General features: G+C 45.6%; 1 protein-coding gene across 1 annotated transcript in view; it reads left to right on the plus strand.

The window, feature by feature from the left end:
* The window catches only part of adisspb (adipose secreted signaling protein b), a 148,450-nt gene extending 139,542 nt beyond the window's left edge, over nucleotides 1-8,908 (plus strand). The window contains exon 5 of the mRNA XM_087991706.1: nucleotides 8,443-8,908. Coding sequence (XP_087847832.1) covers nucleotides 8,443-8,543 — 101 coding nt within the window. The 3' untranslated portion in view covers nucleotides 8,544-8,908. The remainder of the gene's footprint in view (nucleotides 1-8,442) is intronic.
* Nucleotides 8,909-21,262: the final 12,354 nt, after the last annotated feature.

The raw sequence follows: 21,262 nt of genomic DNA on the forward strand, positions 1-21,262 counted from the left end.
AAAGGTTGAGGTCACTGTGTCTCGAGGTGAGGGAGCGAGAGTGGAGTCCCCGAGGCGAGGGAGCGAGAGTGGAGTCCCTGAGGTGAGGGAGAGCTGGGGGAGGGGTGCCCTTCATATCAAACATCAAGCTCCGTTTCCACCACCTTCCTTCAGCACTGGCCCTCAGTCACTCACATCTTAAACTCTGGAATTCCCTCCCTTAACTTTCCGTCTCAATTTTCCCTCTAAGTCCAATGCCTGGTCTGAGCTTTTGGCCTTCCATAGCCGATTTCGGCACAATCCGCCTGCCAAAGTCACAGACCAATGATGAAAGCAGTTAAAAGAAATGGCATATGGGAGCCTAAGTCAAAACATGTGGTGCTGGAAATGCACAACCGCTCAGGCAGCATCCGAGGAGCAGGAGAGTCAACGTTTCGAGCATAAGCTCTTCATCAGGAACTGTGACGGTTCCTGATGAAGGGCATATAATAGAACCTTTATGAAACACTGGTCTGACCTCAGTTGGAGGATTGTGTCCTATTCTGAAGGAATAATGTGAAGCTCTCGAACTGAATGCAGAATGCAGAAAACAGAGAACAGCTCAGGGGTTGAGGAACTTCAGTGACGTTGCTGGCTTGGAGAATCTGAGACTTTTCCTCAGAAATAAGGCTGAGGGTGTGATTTGATGGGGATTTTCAACATCATAAAGGGTCTGGAAAGTGTAGATTGACCATAAGATGTAGAGGCAGAAGTAGGCCATTCAGCCCATCGAGTCTGCTGCACCATTCAATGAGTTCATGGCTGATCTGATAATCCTCAACTCCTTCTTCTGAGCTAAGACCCACCAGTCTTGGACTGTCTTACAAAGGGAAATCGATCTTTCTGCATCTACATTAGGTCAAATTCCTTAAAAATCTTGTCTGCTTAAATAAGATCACTGCTCATTCTTTCCTAGTCTGATGAGTACAGGCCCAATCTTTTTTTTAACTCATTCATTGGATGAGGGTGTCACTGGTCAGCCCAGCATTTGTTGCTGATTGTGCAATCTAGAGTCAACTGCGTAACTGTGGGTCAGGAGTCATGTGTAGGCCAGACCAGTAAGGATGCCAACTTCTTTCCCTAAAGGACACTAGTGAACGAAATGGTGAGTTTTTCCCGACAGTCATCACTAGACTCTTAATTTAGAATAGATTCCCTACAGTATGGAAACAGGCCCTTCAGCCCAACAAGTCCACACCAACCGTCCGAAGAATAACCCACCCAGACCCATTCCCCTACATTTCCCCCGACTAATGCACCTAACACTATGGGCAATTTAATATAGCCAATTCACCTGACCTGCACATCTTTGGATGATGTAGGACATTGGAGCAAACCCATGCAGACACTGGGAGAATGTGCAAACTCCACACAGACAGTTGGCCAAGGCTGGAATCGAACCTGTGCCCCTGGTGCTGTGAGGCAGCAGTGCTAACCACTGAGCCACCGTTCCACACCATTAATTTCAGATTTTCTTTTTATTGAATTCAAATTACACCAGCCTACCATGGTAGGATTCGAACCTGGGTCCCTGGATTCATAGTCCAGTGGTAATACCATTAGACCACGACTTCCCATTTATCTACTCAACCTCACCTCTTAAGACAGTCCCTCCATACCTGGGATCAGCCAAGTTTGCCTTCTCTGGGCTATGTCCAATGGAGAAGTTGTTCCCTCTGCATGGAAGGACCAAGAAGAAGAATTTGCAGATTTAGGGTAATCAGCCTAATGGTGACATGACGGAAAATGTTCTTCCGCAGCGAGTGGTGAAGATCTGGAATGCATTCCCTGGGAGTATGCTGGTGGCAGAATCATTTATAGCGTTCAGAAACCAGGATTCTGAGAGGTCACACACAAGTAGACCCTGGAGAGAATGTGGTGATGTTGGAAAAGCACAGCAGGTCATGCAGTATCTGAGGAGCAGGAGAGCCGACGTTTTGGGCGTAAGCCCTTCATCGGGAGTGATTGGAGACAATGTCCCATCTTGTGGAGAAGTCTCAAACTAGGTATACAGTATAAAAACAAATGGTTTCTCCTTTAAGGAGTCAAGGAGGAGAGTCTCGGACTCTGTGTCTGGGTTGGGTCATGGATTATATTCAAGGCTGAGGTAGATAGATTTTTGATCTACAATGGAGCCGAGGGTTGGAAGGGGGAGGACAAGCAGGAACGTGGAGTTTAAGGGCACACTCAGATGAGCCATGATCCCATTGAATGGCAGAGTAGACTCTACGTGTAGGAACCTAATGAAGGGCATTTGCTCGAAATGTCGATTTTCCTGCTCCTCGGATGCTGCCTCTCCTGCTGTGTTTTTCCAGCACCACTCTAATCTAGACTCTGATCTCCAGCATCTGCAGTACCCACTTTTGCCTCTATGTGTAGGAACATCCTATTTGTGCTCCCCTCTCTCTTGGTCATTACCTCCAGCCAGTCTGTTATGAAGGCTTACTCTCTGACCATGTCCTTTGGCACCTTCCATCACACTGCTGTGAGTTAAGGAATAGTAGTTGAGAAAATCACTGTCTCTGGTTTCTTGTTTGTACTCAATTAAGCTATTTGTTAGTTAATGGAAGAAAATGTGTTTAAACATATGTTCAGAGGCGTCACTGGCAAGGCTACAGGTTGTGATCCAGTGATGGGGATGGATCACGTGTTTAAACTTCCAGAAATGTGTTCAACTAGAGTTGGCAACATTAACTCTCCACATTTCTCTGTCAGCAACACTGCAATTCCCAAAAGATACTCAGTAAAATGGGAGAACAGTGAATTAATGCAAAAAATAAATTTGCAAGTATTTTGCATACATTTTGGGTGTGTGTGTGTGTGTGTATATGAACATGTCTGTGTGTGTGTGTGTATTTCCATATGCGTCCCTCTGTGTAAACGTTTGTGTATATGTGAGTGAGTATGAGTTTGTGTGTGAATGTCTGTGTGAGCGTGTTGTCTGTGTATGTGTACTCTGTGTGTGTCTCCCTATGAGCATGTATGTGTATGTGAGTGGGTGTGTGTGTGTGTGTCTGTCTCACTTACTCTCAGCAGCCTGCGCTGCCACCTGCTGGACTCGGTGCAAAAACACCAGCCTTCATTCTGATCCTCTTCACTGTACAACATGACACTATATTTCTGCCCTCTGTGACACCAAGTGGACTGGCTGAGGTGTGTATTGCCACTGGTTTTGTTTACCATTTGTTTCTCTCCTTTACTGCTCTGCACCACTGACCTGGCCATATCCAGGGTGGACATATGCCACAATCAACCCAGGCGAAAGTGACAAGCCTGCAAGTTGTTCTCATAGCCATTTAACCCATTACTAAATAAAAATCCATCTCCTCCTGAAGTTTACTCAGTGTGCCAGCATTGACCACACTTAGGGGGACTGAATTTCAGACTCGTGACCCTTTGAGAGAAGAAATTTCTCTTCATCTCTGATTAAAACCTGCCGCACCTTATCCGAAAATTATGACCTCTAGTTCTCGATTGTCCCACGTGAGGAAACATAATCTCTACGTCTACTCTGTCAATCCATTTTAGCATCTTCTATACCTCAATAAAATCTCCTCTCATTCTTCTAAACACCAGAGAGTTATAAGCCTAAGCTGCTCAATCTCTCTTCATAAGACAAACCCCTCATTTTTTGGAACTCATCTAGTGAGCCTCCTCCAATACAATGACTGCAGATGCTGGAAACCAGATTCTGGATTAGTGGTGCTGGAAGAGCACAGCAGTTCAGGCAGCATCCGAGGAGCAGTAAAATCGACGTTTCGGGCAAAAGCCCTTCATCAGGAATAAGGGCAGAGAACCTGAAGCGAGCCTAAAGGTAGAGAGGCTCGCTTCAGGCTCTCTGCCCTTATTCCTGATGAAGGGCTTTTGCCCGAAACGTCGATTTTACTGCTCCTCGGATGCTGCCTGAACTGCTGTGCTCTTCCAGCACCACTAACCCAGTATCTGGTTTTCAGCATCTGCAGTCATTGTTTTTACCCGCCTCCAATACAGTTAGACCCCTGCTCAAGTAAGGGGACCAGAATTGTCTGCAGTATTCCCATTGCGGTCTCACTAATGCCTTGTAGTTGCAGCATCACCTCCCTACTTTTAGACTCCATTTCTTTAGCAATAAATGCCAAAATTCCATTTGCCTTCCCTATTACCTGCACACTTGTTTTCTTCAATGTATGTACAAGGACTCCCAGATCCCTCTGCATGAAAGCATTTTGAAGTTTCTATTCATTTTGGTAATCAGTTGCTTCTTTATTCTTCCATCCAAAATGTATAACCCTCACACCTATCCACGTTAAACTCCATCTGCCACATTTTGACCCATTCACCGAACCATTTTTAAATTTGTTGTTTCTTAATTGCAATTTTAGTGTCCTCTGCACATTTGGCCATAGTGCTTACTATCCCTGAATCTGAGTCAAAAAGTGTGGGGCTGGAAAAGCACAGCCAATCAGGCAGCATCCGAGGAGCAGGAGGGTCGATGTTTCGGGCATAAGCTCTTCATCAGGAACGCTCGAAACGTCAACTCTCTCGCTCCTCGGATGCTGCCTGACCGGCTGTGCTTTTCCAGCGCCACACTTTTTAACTCTGATCTCCAGCATCCGCAGTCCTCACTTCCTCCCTGAATCGAGTCATTGATGTAGATTGTTTATAGTTAGGGCCTGAGGACCAACCCCAGTGGCACCCTATAAGGTATGTGTTGCCGACTAGGAAAAGACCCATCTATCCTGTCTCTCTGCTTCTTGTTAGTTAGCCAATCCTCCGTCTCAGCTATTACCCCAAACCCTATGTGATCTTACCCTGCGTTTTAAACTTGCGTGTGGTCCCCTATCAAATGCCTTCCAAAAATCCAAATGGACTATACCTATAGGACACTCATTCTTCACTTGCTACAACTTTGAAGAATTCTAGCAAATTAGTCAAACACAGTTTACCCTTCATCCTGACTCTGATGGATTGTGTTTTGATTTTCCAATGTCCTTTTATTAATTTCCTAAAAACAGATTGCAACCACCCTCTCGGTGAAAAAAACTATTCCTCACATCTCCTCTAAACCTCCTGCCTCTTACCTTAAATCCATGGCCTCTGGTTATTGTTCCCCTACCAAGGGGGAAAGCTCCTTTCTATGTACCCTCTCTATGCCCCTCATAATTTTATACATCTCAATTATTTGTCCCCTTTGTTCTCTGCTCAAAGGAAATCAACCCCTGTTTGTCCAATCTCTCTTCATAACGAAACCTCTTCAGTCCAGGCAACATCCTGGTAAATCTCCTCTGCACTTTCTCCAACACAATCACATCCTTCCTGTAATGTGGATTCTAGAACTGCACACAATACTCTAACTGTGGCCTCACTAGCATGTTATCCCATCCCTTCCCCGATCCCTACATTTACTAATGAAGCTATACCACCTCTTTCCCCTTTCTGTCAATCCTTCCAAACCTCCCAGGCCTAGTCTCACTGTAATCAAATCTCAGTCATCGCCACCAAATCTTTAGTTTGTCTTTATTTGTGCTGTCAACTCATTCATTTTAACTTTGTCCTATTATTGACTTTCATGATTCTTATACAATTCCTTGTTGCACCGCCTGTTCTGCTACCCCACAGATGTTAAAAATGGTGCATTGCTGCTTGACAGCTATTTCAATGTAGATTAACTTGCATGTTGCCTGTTCAAGTACAGTAGACCTCATCAGCACAATGTTTTCTGCTGCTTTTCAACATGTCATATTAAAGATAATGGGCTTACTCATCAATCATGCATCAGATAAATTAACGAGGAGAAAGTGAGCACTGCAGATGCTGGAGGTCAGAGGTGAGAGTGTGGTGCTGGAAAAGCACAGCAGGTCAGGCAGCATCCGAGGAGCAGAACAAGTGATGTTTTGGGCAAAAAATTGATTCTCCTGCTCCTCAGATGCTGCCTGACCTGCTGCGCTTTTCCAGCACCACACTCTCGAATCAGATAAATTAACTCCATGTGTAATAAGAACATAAGAACTCAGAGTAGGTCATCTGGCCCTTGGAACCTGCTCTGCCATTCAATAAGATCATGGCTGGTATTTGCATGTCCCTTTATTGGAAACATATTACAAGTTATGAAGCAAACACCACAACTAACTAGCTGATCTCATCTTCTAGGGATGTGCAGCCTCGGTGAATTAGCCATGGGAAGTGCAGGGTTGCAAGAATAGGGTGGTGTGGGGGGGGCGGGCAGTCTGGATGGGATGCTCACTGAGGGTTGGTGTGGACTCGATGGGCTGAATGGCCTGCTTCCACACTGTAGTGTGAGTAGTTTGCAGCAGATTGCTGGGCAGAGTCACAATATTGTATGCGCCAAGCACGTGAAATCCTTAAGTGTGAACTCCCCTCAGTGAGATGCGCATAAGTCTGAAGTACCTTCTCAAATCTTGGGGTGGCACAGTGACTCAGTGGTTAGCCACTGCTGCCTCAAAGCACCAGGGTCCCAGGTTCGATTCTAGCCTCAGGTGACTGTCAGTGTGGAGTTTGCACATTCTCCCCATGTCTGCGTGGTTTCCTCCGTGTGCTCCGGTTTCCTCCCACAGTCCAAAGATGTACAGGTCAGGTGAACTGGCCATGCCTAATTGCCCGTAGTATTAGGTGCGTTAGTCAGAGGGAAATGGTTCTGGGTGGGTTACTCTTCAGAGGGTCGGTGTGGACTTGTTGGGCCAAAGGGCCCGTTTTTGCACTGTAGGGAATCTAATCTAATCTGTCAGATCCTTTTATGAGTTAAAGACTTCCTTGAGGATATCTCTCAGTCTTGCATTGTCTAAAGCAAGGATTCCAAGTATGGTCCCGTTTTGACAACTTGGGAGGCTACCGGTCTCCTGCTTATCTGTGGTTTTGTTTAAAGCACAGCAACTGCTCTGAGTGACATGGTCAAGGTTCGATACAGGTCTTTGCTTTAGAATTGTATTCTGTGAGGAACGCACTCCACTCCTTTCTTGGGGCCCTGTAAACCCCATTTTGCTGCTGTAAATTGTTCGTAAATCGAAGATTTGAAAAGTCAATCTTACATTTATTTCCAAGTTTTTTTTTGTGGGGAAGGAAAGCAGCTTTCAAATCCTCTGTGGTGATCTATTGATGAATTCCCGGCAGCTTTATCTACTCCAGAGGTTCAGAATGGTCAAATAGGATTGACAACAGAAGGATTGGTAACTGGGGCCAGTATCTCCATGCGAGATTTATAATGCCACGTACGGCTGTTTAGTAATCAGGAGAGAGTGAGGACTGCAGATCCTGGAGATCAGAGTCGAAAAGTGTGGCGCTGTAAAAGCACAGCCGGTCAGGCAGCATCCGAGGAGCAGGAGAGTCGACGTTTCGGGCGTAAGCCCTTCATCAGGAATGTGACCACACATGCCCGAAACATCGATTCTCCTGCTCCTCGAATGTTGTCTGACCTGCTGTGCTTTTCCAGCGCCACACTTTTTGACTATTTGGTAATCAGACAAGCTTAACCATGCTATTGTGATATATGTGATGGCTTATTTTGTTTGAAAAAGAATTGTTTAAGAGCTTACTTTTGGCACTGAAATTATAAGTTAACTGGTCAAGTAATGTTAAAATCATTGCAATTTGGAATCATTTTGTTACCAAAGTGTGATGGTGAGCTACAAGATTTATAGATGATAAAATGTTGGAGAAGAATTTTCCAGTTCTACCTATTGACCTGAGATGTGACACTAAAAATCTCAACATAGAAGATAAAGTCTGGGAATGGGAACCACGTACAAGTATTTAAATATTTAACATCACTGGAGTTCCCTGTGTTAGATATGTGTGCTTTCTTAGATGTAATACATTACCAGGTTCCCCAATTTACAAGCATCCAACATATGAATGTTTGTACTTATGAACACAATTCTATGCAGGTGTATAATTTTACAGATCCGACATAAGAATGTTTCCTGCACATGCTATTTTATATTCTGTTGCATTGTGTTCTGACTTGCGCACAATTGCACACAACCTGGAGACTGCCTGTACATAGATATGTTTTTCAGAGCTGCCCCCACACTTTAAACCAAATTTGTGTGTCCCCCTGCAGTACTGAGGTGCTGTCTTTCACATGAGATGTAAATCAGGGCCTACTCAGTCCTCAAAAGGGGACGCACAAGATCCCGTGCAAATTACCACTTGGTGGTACAGATCGGCCGACCTGTTTCCGCATTATGACAGTGACCACAAAAGTTAAAAAAATACCCGATTGGCTGCAGAGCACTTGGAGACACCCCCAAGTACGACAGAAACGTGGGTCGTTCATTTCACAGAGCCAGCAGAAAGAAGACAGGCAGAAAGGCCTTTCTCAATGTATGTATGATGTTTCTCTAGGTTTATGTGGCAGGATGCAGGGTCACGACTAGTTTGTGCAAACAGTGTGTGGATTTACTGTTGTCCTCTTGCCTTGTATTTCAGACCGACTGCACGGGACCCCTATGTTGCTGGAAGGTGTCAAATGCATCGGCTCAGAACCAGAGTACGACTCCGAGCAAAGTGACTGGCAGGGATTCGATTAGCTGACTCCCGAACACTCTGCTCCATTCGACCACAACAGCCAGGATGTGTTCCTGAACGATGCTGTGCGCGCTAAGCTGTGAAGTAACTTGCGAAGTTTACCTATAACTGAAGATTGACCTTTCTCGCTCTCCCTCTTTATTTTAGTACTTCAGTATTCTGCTTGTAAATGTTATACCCCTCTGGGAGCTAAACTTAAAATGTGAAGGGAACTTCTACAATGTCTGTCCTTTTAAAGTTTTGAGTGGGATCTGCCTGTGTTGCCACATATGGAATGACTCAGAGGATATATGCATTGAATGTACAATGGAGTACAATTCAGAATGTGTTTATTTTGTCATATTGGAAAATAAATAAATGAAATCCATTCTTAATTTATTTCTGTTTTTCTTCAGTCAGTTCCACATTTGTACTTGGCTGTTTCACCCCATTTCTTAACAAGATTCTTTACCTTAAGAATATACAAGGAGTGGGTCTCCATCACCTTTCTCACGAAGAGAACTTTTAAAGTCATAGAGTTATAGAGATGTACAGCATGGAAACAAACCCTTCGGCCCATGCTGACCAGATATCCTAAAATTAATCTAGTTCCATTTGCCAGCATTTGACCCATATCCCTCTAAGCCTTTCCTATTGATGTATCCATCCAGATGCTTTTTAACTGTTGTAATTATACCAGCCTCCACCACTTCCTCTGATAGCTCATTCATTACACATCCCACCATTTGAATGAAAAAGGTGCCCTTTATATTCCTTTTAAATCTTTCCCCTCTCACCCTGAACCTGTGCCCTCCAGTTCTGGACTCCCCGACCCCAGGGAAAAGTCTTTGTCTGTTTATCCTATTCATATCCCTCTTGCTCTTCGGAGGGTCGGTGTGCACTTGTTGGGCCGAAGAGCCTGTTTCCACACTGTAAGTAATCTAAATCAATCACATTCTATAAACCTCTATAAGATCACCCCTCAGCCTCTGACGCTCCAGGGAAAACAGCCCCAGCCTGTTCAGCCTCTCCCTATAGTTCAAATACTCCAACCCTCGCAACATCCTTGTAAATCTTTGCCGAACCCTTTCAAATTTCATAACATCCTTCCTATAAGAGAGAGACCAGAATTGCGCACAATATTCCAAAAGTGGCCTAACCAATGTCCTGTATGGCCGCCACATGTTCTCCCCACTCCTGTACTCAATACTCTGACCAATAAAGGAAAACATACCAAAAACTTTCTTCACTGTCCTATCTACCTGCGACTCCATTTTCAAGGAGCAATGAACCTGCACTCCAAGGTCACTTTGTTCAGCAACACTCCGCATGATCTTAACATTAAGTGTATAAGTCCTGCCCTGATTTGTGATCAACCCTCTGAAAATATGTCTCCTTATCTCTGTTTCAAAGAGCTGATAACTGAGTTCTAAACAGTGACCCCAAGTTCTAGGTTCTCCCATAAGGAGAAATGTCCTCTCCAGTTCTACCCTGTCAGGACCTTACATATTTCGATCTTCCCATCTCTTTAGTCTTCAAATGCTACAAACCTAGATAGTCCAAGCTTTGTTCAAAAGATGACCTCTTCATTGAGGTGTAAGTCTGGTAACCCTTCTCTGAACTGTCACCAATGCAATTATAACGTTTCTTAAATAAAGAAAACAATAGTCCTGACAGAGAACTCCAGATGCAATCTAACAAGAGCTTCATAATCAAAGCGTAGCATACCTTTTACTGTAACAAAAAAACCCCAAAGAACTGCAGATGTTGGTAATTTGGAACAAAAACAGAGGTTTCTGGGAAAACTCAGTAGGTCTGGCTGCATCTGTGGAGAGAAAGCAGAGTAAACATTTTGTGTCCTGTGACTTCAGAACTGATGGTAGCTTGGAAAATATTGGTATATATTGAGTCACGAAAACAGACCCTTCTGTCCAACCTGTCTGTGCTGACCAGATATCCCAAGTTGACTTAATCCCATTTACCAGCACTTGGCCCATATTCCTCTAAACCCTTCCTGTTTACGTACTCATCCAGATGCCTTTTAAATGTTGTAATTGTACCAGCCTCCATTACTTCCTCTGGCAGCTGACTCCATACACACACACCACGCTCTGTGTGGAAAGGTTACCCCTTAGGTCCCTTTTAAATCCTTTCCCTCTTACCCTAAACCTATGCTCTCTAGTTTTGGACTCCCCCACCCTGGGGAAAATACCTTGTCTATTTACCCGTCCATGCCCCTCATGATTGTATAAACCTCCATAAGGTCTCCTCTCAGCCTCTGATGCACCAGGGAAGACAGTCCAGCCTATTTAGCCTCTTCCTGTAGCTCAAACCCTCCATTTCCAGCTACATCTGAGTAAAACCTTCTCAACACAGAAGGCTGAAAATGGGGGTGGAGTAAATGAAAAGTGAAGATGGAGTCCAGATAGAGAAAAACACAGTTGGGCAGATAAAGGAGTGAGGCGACAGTGGTACTGAAGATGCTGGAGATCAGAGTCAACGTTAGAGTGGTGCTGGAAAATTGGTGTTTCAGGCAAAAGCCCTTCATCAGATGCCCTTCCACTAATTAGTGGAAACCATTAGTGGCAAATAATGGGTTGTGTGTGGTAGCAGCCCTTGTGATGACAAGGCCTGGTCATAGAGTCGTACAGCACGGAAACAGACCCTTCGGTCCAACCAGTCCATGCTGAACATAATCCCAAACTAAACTAGTCCCACCTGCCTACTCCTGGCCCATATCACCCCAAACCTTTCCTTATGTGGGATTGAGGTAAGGACATGGGAAAGGGTGCTGAAGCCCTAAAATTATTGAATTTGATATTGATGCTGTTCTTCCAGCTTGTGCTAAGCTTTACTGGAACACTACAGCAAGCCCGAGACAGAGATGTTGGCCAGGAACAGGGTGGGGTGTTAAAGTGGCAGGAAACTGGAAGCTCAGGGACTTTTTTACGGACAGAACGTAGGTGTTCCACTGAGTGGTCGTCTCGTCTGTGTTTCGTCTCCTCAATGTAGAGGAGGCCATATTGTGAGCAGCGAATACAGTAGACTAGACTGAAGTGCAGATAAAGCCCTGCTTCACCTGGAAGGTTTATCTGGGACCCGAGATAGTGAGGAGGCGGCAAGTAAAAAGGCAAGTTTTACTCCTTCTGTGATTACATCTTCAGATCAAAGTTGTGGCCATGGGTACCCACATGGGATACAATTATGCCTGTCCCTTTATGGGGTACGTGGAGCCTTCCCTATTCCAGTCCTACTTGGGGCCCCCAACCAGAACTCACTGTCTGGTCCACCGATGGTGCTGTTTCCCTGTCTGGTCTGGGATTGGAAAAGTTTGTCAGTTTCACTTGCAATTTCCAACTTTCAGTTTTCGCCTTCCCTGCTTTGGTTTTGCCTCCCGTTCCACTTCACAAATCGACGTGAGATGTTTTTCTTCACGTGCAGTGTGCAGTCCATATTGATCAGTGTGTCGACGAGAAGACAGTATAAAATCGCTACATTTCTCCATCAAAAAGAGAACAAAGAAAATGGAAGTGTTGTCAATTGCGACTTAGCCGCTCCTTCCTAAAGCATTGCACAACTCATTGTAGTCACGTTTCCACGGGTGGTTTCACTCTCGCACTATGTCAGAGGATATCACTGGGCCTAGTTCCAATATAAAGGCCATTCCCACAGCCTAGCCTCTCAACAGGAACCAGGTTTCAGTCACCACCCATCTATGTAATTCTTGATTTGATGTGGGTGCAGTAGGAACAGACAGAGATGATGCAACAGAAACCTAGCCCAGTTTCAGGTCATCGCCAACGTAAGTCTCTGAAAAAGAAATTCCAAATTTCTTGCCTCCCCAGTCTTGATGAAGCGCTGCCCACTTCTCACATTGTGGAATGTTTAGCTTTAATTAAACATTTTGGCTTTAATCTAAAAGCAAAATACTGCGGGATGCTGAGAATCTGAAAAAGAAAACCCACAGTAGGTGCTGGATAAACTCAGGAAAAAAACCCCACCGCCCCGTGGCCCAACATTTCAACTCCCTCTCCTACTCTGCCAGGGACATGCAGGTCCTGGGCCTCCTCCACCCCCGCTCCCTCACCACTCGACGCCTGGAGGAAGAATGCCTCATCTTCCACCTCGGAACACTTCAACCCCAGGGCATCAATGTGGACTTCAACAGTTTCCTCATTTCCCCTTCCCCCACCTCACCCCAGCTCCAACCTTCCAGCTCAGCACCGTCCCCATGACCTGTCCTACCTGCCTATCTTCCTTTCCACCTGTCCACTCCACCCTCCTCTCTGACCTATCACCTCCATCCCCATTCCCATTCACCTATTGTACTCTTTGCTCCCTTCCCCCACCCCCACCCCTCCCCCTCATTTATCTCTCCACTCTGCAGGCAGCCTGCCTCTGTTCCTGATGAAGGTCTTTTGCCCAAAACATTGATTTTCCTGCTCCTCGGATGCTGCCTGACCTGCTGGGCTTTTCCTGCACCACTTTAATCTAGACGCTGGATAAACTCAGCAGGTCTGGCAGCACCTGTGAGAGAGGAATCAGAGTTTATGTTTTTAGCCAATATGAGAAAGAGTCATATCAGACTTGAAATGTCAAACTGTTTCTCTCTCCACAGAAGCTGCATTCTGCTGTGATTCTCCAGCACTTTCTGTCTCTGTTTGCCTTTAAACTAATCTTTAGTCCTTGATTTCTGCTGTATGTTTAACTAAAGTCTTCAGTATCTATGAATCAAGAAACTCCTCAGTCAATTATTCCCATGAGAACAGAGCTCCCTAAAATGGGGTCAGTACCCCATGAGGAACGACAGGCTGAATAAATGGGCTGAGACAGCATTGACACGGGATTCTGATCAAGCAATAACAACTGTATAGCTGTCCTCCACACTCTCACTTATCACTGAGGGACCAAGCATTGAAATGGGATCACAGAAAAAGAAATTTTGGGAAGCATTGCACTCAAAGCTGTAGGTTTCTTGAAACTTTTCTGCAGAATTAAAGATTTTTCTCTCTTTGGTTCACATGCCAACCTTTCTTTCCCCATCTCTGATTGCCCTGGGGTGATGGTGGTGAGCTACCCCCTCTCAAACCATTGCAGCTTCTATAGGTATGCCCACAGTGGGTTGTGAATTTTCACCTAGCGACAGTGCAGGGACAGCAATACAGTTCAAAGTCGTCTCGGGGCTTGCGAATGACCAGAAACTGAATTGGAATCACCATATTAAAAACTGTAGCAACAAGAGCAGGTCAGAAGCTAGAAACACTGTGGTGAGTAATTCACCTCCTGGGTCCCAAAGCCTGTCCACCACCTACAAGCTAGAAGAGATACTTGTTAGGAAGGAAGATGTGTTGGACATTTTGAACAACTTGAGGATAGACAAGTCCCCCGGGCCTGACGGGATATATCCTAGGATTATGTGGGAAGCGAGAGGAAATTGCAGAACTGTTGGCAATGATCTTTTCGTCTTCACTGTCAACGGGGGTGGTACCAGGGGACTGGAGAGTGGCGAATGTTGTGCCCCTGTTCAAAAAAGAGAATAGGGATAACCCCGGGAATTACAGGCCAGTTAGTCTTACTTCGGTGGTAGGCAAAGTAATGGAAAGGGTACTGAGGGATAGGATTTATGAGTATCTGGAAAGACACTGCTTGATTAGGGACAGCCAGCACGGATTTGTGAAGGGTAGGTCTTGCCTTACAACTCTTATTGAATTCTTTGAGGAGGTGACCAAGCATGTGGGTGAGGGTAGAGCAGTGGATGTAGTGTATATGGATTTTAGTAAGGCATTTGATAAGATTCCCCATGGTAAGCTTATGCGGAAAATCAGGAGGCATGGGATAGAAGGAAATTTGGCCAGTTGGATAGAAAACTGGCTAACCGGTTGAAGTCAGAGAGTGGTGGTAGATGGTAAATATTCAGCCTGGAGCTCAGTTACAAGTGGAGTTCCGCAGGGATCAGTTCTGGGTCCTCTGCTGTTTGTAATTTTTATTAATGACTTGGATGAGGGAGTCGAAGGGTGGGTCAGTAAATTTGCAGATGATACGAAGATTGGTGGAGTTGTGGATAGTGAGGAGAGCTGTTGTCAGCTGCAAAGGGACTTAGATATGATGCAGAGCTGGGCTGAGGAGTGGCAGATGGTGTTCAACCCTGCCAAGTGTGAGGTTGTCCATTTTGGAAGGACAAATAAGAATGCGGAATACAGGGTTAACGGTAGGGTTCTTAGTAAGGTGGAGGAGCAGAGGGATCTTGGGGTCTATGTTCATAGATCTTTGAAAGTTGCCACTCAAGTGGATAGAGATTGTAAGAAGGCCTATGGTGTATTAGCGTTCATTAGCAGAGGGATTGAATTCAAGAGTCGTGAAGTGATGTTGCAGCTGTACAGGACCTTGGTTAGGCCACATTTGGAGTACTGTGTGCAGTCCTGGTCGCCTCACGTTAGGAAAGATGTGGAAGCTTTGGAGAGGGTGCAGAGGAGATTTACCAGGATGTTGCCTGGAATGGAGAATAGGTTGTACGAGGATAGGTTGAGCGTGCTAGGCCTTTTCTCATTGGAACGAAGAAGGATGAGGGGTGACTTGATAGAGGTTTAAAGATGATCAGAGGAATAGATAGAGTAGACAGTCAGAAACTTTTTCCCCGGGTACAACAGAGTGTTACAAGGGGACATAAATTTAAGGTGAAGGGTGGAAGGTATAGGGGGGATGTCAGGGGTAGGTTCTTTACCCAGAGAGTGGTGGGGGCATGGAATGCGCTACCTGTGGGAGTGGCAGAGTCAGAATCATTGGCGACCTTTAAGCGGCAATTGGATAGGTACATGGATGGGTGCTTAAGCTAGGACAAATGTTCAGCACAACATTGTGGGCCGAAGGGCCTGCTGTGTGCTGTATTGTTCTATGTTCTTATGTTCTATGTTCTACAAGGCACAAGTCGGTAGTGTGATGGAATACTCCCCACTTGCCTGGATGGGTGCAGCTCCAACAACACTCAAGAACTCAACACCGTCCAGGCCAAAGCAACCCACTTGATTGGCATCACATCCACAAAGAATCCCTCCTCCACTAATGCCTAGTAGCAGTGTGTACAATCCAAAAGTTGCACTGCAATGTCTTACCAAGTCTCCTTAAACAGTACCTTCTGAATCCATGACCACCATTATCTAGAAGGACAAGGGCAGCAGATACATGGGGACACCACCACCCTGCAAGTTCCCCTCCAAGTCGCACACTATCCTGACTTGGAAATAAACCTTTGTTCATTGGTACTGGGATAAAATCCTGGTATTCCCTCCCTAATGGCATTGTGAATATGATTACAGCAACTGAAAATGTGTTGCTGGAAAAGCGCAGCAGGTCAGGCAGCATCCAGGGAACAGGAGAATCGACGTTTCGGGCATAAGCCCTTCTTCAGGAATGAGGAAAGTGTGTCCAGCAGGCTAAGATAAAAGGTAGGGAGGAGGGACTTGGGTGAGGGGCGTCGGAAATGCGATAGGTGGAAAGAGGTCAAGGTGAGGGTGATAGGTCAGACTGGGGTGGGGGCGGAGAGGTCAGGAAGAAAATTGCATGTTAGGAAGGCGGTGCTGAGTTCGATGGATTTGACTGAGACAAGGTGGGGGGAGGGGAAATGAGGAAACTGGTGAAATCCGAGTTCATCCCTTGTGGTTGGAGGGTTCCTAGGCGGAAGATGAGGCGCTCTTCCTCCAACCATTGTGTTGTTGTGGTCTGGTGATGGAGGAGTCCAAAGACCTGCATATCCTTGGTGGAGTGGGAGGGGGAGTTGAAGTGTTGAGCCACAGGGTGGTTGGGTTGGTTGGTCCGGGTGTCCCAGAGGTGTTCTCTGAAACGCTTCGCAAGTAGGCGGTCTGTCTCCCCAATATAGAGGAGGCCACATCGGGTGCAGAGGATGCAATAGATGATGTGTGTGGAGGTGCAGGTGAATTTGTGGCGGATATAGAAGTTTCCTTTGGGGCCTTGGAGGGAGATGAGGGGGGAGGTGTGGGCGCAAGTCTTGCACCTCCTGCGGTTGCAGGGGAAGGTGCCGGGAGTGGAGGTTGGGTTGGTGGGGGGTGTGGATCTGACGAGGGAGTCACGGAGGGAGTGGTCTTTACGGAATACTGATAGAGGAGGGGAGGGAAATATATCCTTGGTGGTGGGGTCCGTTTGGAGGTGGCGGAAATGACGGCGGATGATGCGCTGTACATGGAGGTTGGTGGGGTGGTAGGTGAGGACCAGTGGGGTTCTGTCCTGGTGGCGGTTGGAGGGGCGGGGCTCAAGGGCGGAGGAGCGGGAAGTGGAAGAGATGCATTGGTGGGGTGGTAGGTAGATTACAGCAAACCAACTGTAGTAGTTCACCACCTCCTTCTTCAGGACAATAAATGTTGGCTGGTTCCCACATCCCATGAATTAATGAAATGTCAGGACGGTGTGTGGCTTGAGTGGAGCTTGCAGGAAGTGAGGTTGCCTTGCATTTGCTGCCCTTTTCCTTCTAGGTAATTGAGGGTGGATTGAGAAAGTGTCTCTGAAGGACTCTCAGTGAATTGCTGCCGAGCATCTTGAGATAGAAGCCTATGTGTATCTGCAGTAAAAGGAATGGTGATGCCCGAGCTTGGAATTAGTTACCTCATCCATTTCTGAAGAGCGTTTCATTATCATGGCTAAATATACCCATTCCAGTTTTCAATAGAAGAAAATGCTCACAGTTCCTGAAATATATGCCAATGATCAGAAGGGTGTAGTTCTGGCACAGATAGACTACTGTGGTAGAGTGGTTTCCTAGCTTCACTCAATCTTGCTGGGTCATTAATTGGTTTGCACAAACATAGACTTTATATCTTAGAGAACAACCTACATCTTCAACATTGTATTCTCTGGGTTATGATATAAGATTTCCAATAATGGACTTTGGAAAATAAACAGGAAATTACTCAAAATAACTGCAGTTAGTCTCATAACAGATCCTGTGACGCAATTTGTAGACGGGTTAGAAGAGTTCCACAAGATCAGAGACAAATTTGGTCATTTGTAGATTGCGGACATGTCATATTTATGTAGGAGTGGAGATCCAGTCTAGTTTTCTGGCTCTTATCTATCTTGCAATCATGGAAGATTTGACAAGGCAGGTAGAAGACAAAATGACAAATAGCAACTGTTTCCCATTGACTGGAATGCCTTGAACCAGGGTCTCACAATCACAAAATAAGGTGTGAGCCATTTAAGATTGTAAAGTTGCCTTGGTCCCAGAGGACCAAAAGGCTGGTCTCTCAGTAGAGAGAAAGAGAGAGAGATAGAGAGAGAGACGGTTGGTGGTCAGATTAACCTAAGGGTCAACATACTTCAGGCAAGGGGTGAGGTTGAGAAGGTGGGACTTTCAGTGTAACCTCTAGAGGTACAGAAATTAAACCTGCTCTGTTAGGTACTCCCTCTGCATCGCAAACCAGCCTTCCAGCCAACTGAACTAATCAATCCTCTTTTAAGATGGGATAGTGAAGAAGGCATTTGGTATCCTTTATTGGTCAGCACATTGAGTACAGAAGTTGGGAGGCCATGTTGTAGCTGTATAGGACATTGGTAAGGCCACTTTTGGTATACTGCTTTCAATTCTGGTCTCCCTGCTATAGGAAAGATGTTGTGAAATTTGAAAGGGTTCAGAAAAAGATTTAAAAGGATGTTGCCAGGGCTGGAGGGTTTGAGCTATAGAGAGAGGCTGCATAGGCTGGAGCTGTTTTCCCTGGAGCGTCAGAGGCTGAGGAGTGACATAGAAGTTTATAAAATCATGAGGGGCTTGGATAGGGTGAACAGCCAATGTCTTTTTTCCCAGAGAAGGGGAGTCCAAAGCTAGAGGGCATAGGTTTAAGGTGAGGGGAAAGATTTAAAATCAACCTGAGGGTCAACTTTTTCATGTAGAGGGTGGTACGTGTATGGAATGAGCTGCCAGAAGAAATGGTGGAGGCTGATACAATTACACATTTAAAAGGCATCTGGATGGGTATGTGAACAGGAATGGTTTAGAGGGATATGGGCCAAATGCTGGTGAATGGAACTAGGTTAATTTAGGATATCTGGTCAGCATGGATGAGTTGGACTGAAGAGTCTGTTTGTGTGCTGTATTGCTTTATGACTTGATGACTCTTAAGATGGTGCTGAGTAGGAAGGACTGTGAGCTGTGGACATATTGCTAAGTTAGCATACACAAGCCTCATATATTTTGGACTGTAAGAGAATCAAGGATTTTTGGGGTAAAGTGGAAAAGTGAAATTGAGGATCGTCCAGGACCTTATGCGATGATGGAGATAGCTGAAGGGACTAAGTAACCAATTCCATGTGCTACTTCCTACCCTTTCCTGTCTTGGCCCTAGTTTCACTTGAGGCTTCCTACAGCTGGTGAGTAGTGAGTAGCTGGTGTGCACGTACTGTACACAGGTATCATTACTAAACATTTCCTGTAATATCTACATTTGTTATTAATTATGCTTTATTGTGAATGTCATTAGGTTAGCCCAGTTTTTATAGTAATTTTTAAAAAAGGGAATATAGATTCCCTAGTCATTCCTTTCCTTTGCTGTGTTTGGGAACTTGCTGTGTGAAGGTTGACTGCAAATTACCAGCAAACGATGTAACCATAGACACTTCACAAAGCCAGCAACAGTGACAGGCCAGCAACTTCACAACGTGCTGGGGGTATATATTGCACCAGTTCCTCACGTGTGGGACAACCTGAGGGTGAATGTCAAGCAGAGAATGGGCAGCCCAACCACCTTCAGCTGCTTCATCAATGGTCTTCCCTCCATCGGAAGGTCAGAAGTGGGGACGTTCGCCGATGATTGCCCAATGTTCAGCAACATTTGTGACTCTTCTGAGACTGAAGCAGTCCATGTCCAAATACGACAAGATCTGGACAATATCCAAGCTTGGGCTGAAAAATGTTGAGTTACATTTGTGCCACACCAATGCCAGGCAATGACCATCTTCAATAAGAGAAAATCCACCCACCCACCCCCCATTGACATTCAGTGAGAATACTATCACTGGCTACCTTACTATCAACATCCTGAAGGTTACCGTTTACCAGAAACTGAATTGGAGTAGCCATATAAATGCAGTGACAACAAAAATAGGTCAGGGGCTAAAAATACTAGAGTAACTTACATTTTGACTTCCCAGGGTCTGTCAACTATCTACAAAGCGCAAGTCAAGAGTGTGGTAAAATATTCGACTCTTGCCTGAATGAGTGTAACTCCAACAATACTCAAGAAGCTTGACACCATCCAGGACAAAGCATTCCACTTGTTTGGCATCACAAAGGTCCACTCCCTGAACCAACTGATGCTCAGTTACTATGGTGTGTTCAATCTACAAGATGCACTGCAGAAATTCACAGAATCATAGAACCCCTCTCATGCAAAAAGAGTCCATTTGGCCCATTGAGCTGGCATCGACCCCCTGAAGAGGATTCCACCCCAGATCCTCAGACAGCACCTTCCAAATCCATGTCCATTTCAATCGAGGACAAGGGCAGAAGACACATGGGAACACCACCACCTCCAAGCCACTTACCATCCTGACTCGGAAATATATTGCTGTTCCTTCGGTGTTGCTGGGTCAAAATCCTGGAATTCCGTCCCCAGTGGCATTGTGGGTTAACCCACAGCAAGTGGACTGCAGTGGTCCAAGAAGGCATCTCACCACCTTCCCAAGGGGCAGGCAATAAATGCCGGCCCAGTCTGCGACACACTGTGTGCAGTGTTCCCTCTAATTTCCGTATGGCTGCGTGAGCCTTTGGCAGTGGGAAGGACTTCCAGCACCAGAAGTCAATGCCACGATCCCTGATGCCAATCCCTTTCCGATGCCAACGCCCGCCTGCGGAACACCGTGTGTGGCTCCGGGTGAGTGTTCCCTGTGAGTGGGTAAAATGAAGCCATGCACAGATTTGTACTCAGCTTCATCACGGTTTCCACTCTACGTCTTGGCAGCTGGCCTGGCCATATTACTAGTATTACTAGATGCGGTTGAAGAGGAAAACCACTTCTGCTGTCCGTAATAATGTTTTTGTGCACAAAAAAAGCCCCGTGAGGGTGGTGGGCAGGGGAGAATACTGGAATCTGTGTAAAACAATGCGGTGTCTCTCATGCTGACAGGACAAAACAAATCATCAAATCCTCAGTAAGACCATTGCCATGTCATTACCCTGCCCAGTGCCCATGTCAACCACAACTTCCTGTATCTCTATGTGTAATTACTCGAGAGATTAGCTGTCGGCTTAACTCCAGGAATCAGAATAAACTCACGCAATCTTTCCCCATTTGGTCATCAGCTAAGGCGGCTGTATATCCATAACCTCGTTTAACAGACTTCACCCACCATCATCATATGGGTCTTAATAATGCTGTCCATTTCAACAACAATTTGCCTTCACATCGTGCCTATAATGCAGTAAGCCCCATCTCAAGATGTTTCTCAAACAACACAGATGGACAGTGAATTCGGGTCACCGCCCTTCAGGATTCATCCAGCGTCTTCGGCATGATTAAAGATTAATCTCCAGGTTCTGACTCTTTAATCCCCAAAACCAGGAGAAAAATAAAGACTGATGTTTCAGAAAGGGTTCCACCTGCATTACCTGGTGTTGACTGGCTGTAACAAGATTGGAGACAAGAAACTGTTTGACAGACAGTTAAGGATCAAACAAGCAAGCAACAGAAGTGTCTGCTCACAAGGGGGATCGTAGGCGATGCAGCAGCCAATTTGCACT

The sequence above is a fragment of the Chiloscyllium plagiosum genome, unplaced genomic scaffold (assembly GCF_037043375.1).
Source record: "Chiloscyllium plagiosum isolate Xiang-an unplaced genomic scaffold, Cpla_swu_hap1 HiC_scaffold_1, whole genome shotgun sequence".
NCBI classification, from domain to species: Eukaryota; Metazoa; Chordata; class Chondrichthyes; order Orectolobiformes; family Hemiscylliidae; genus Chiloscyllium; species Chiloscyllium plagiosum.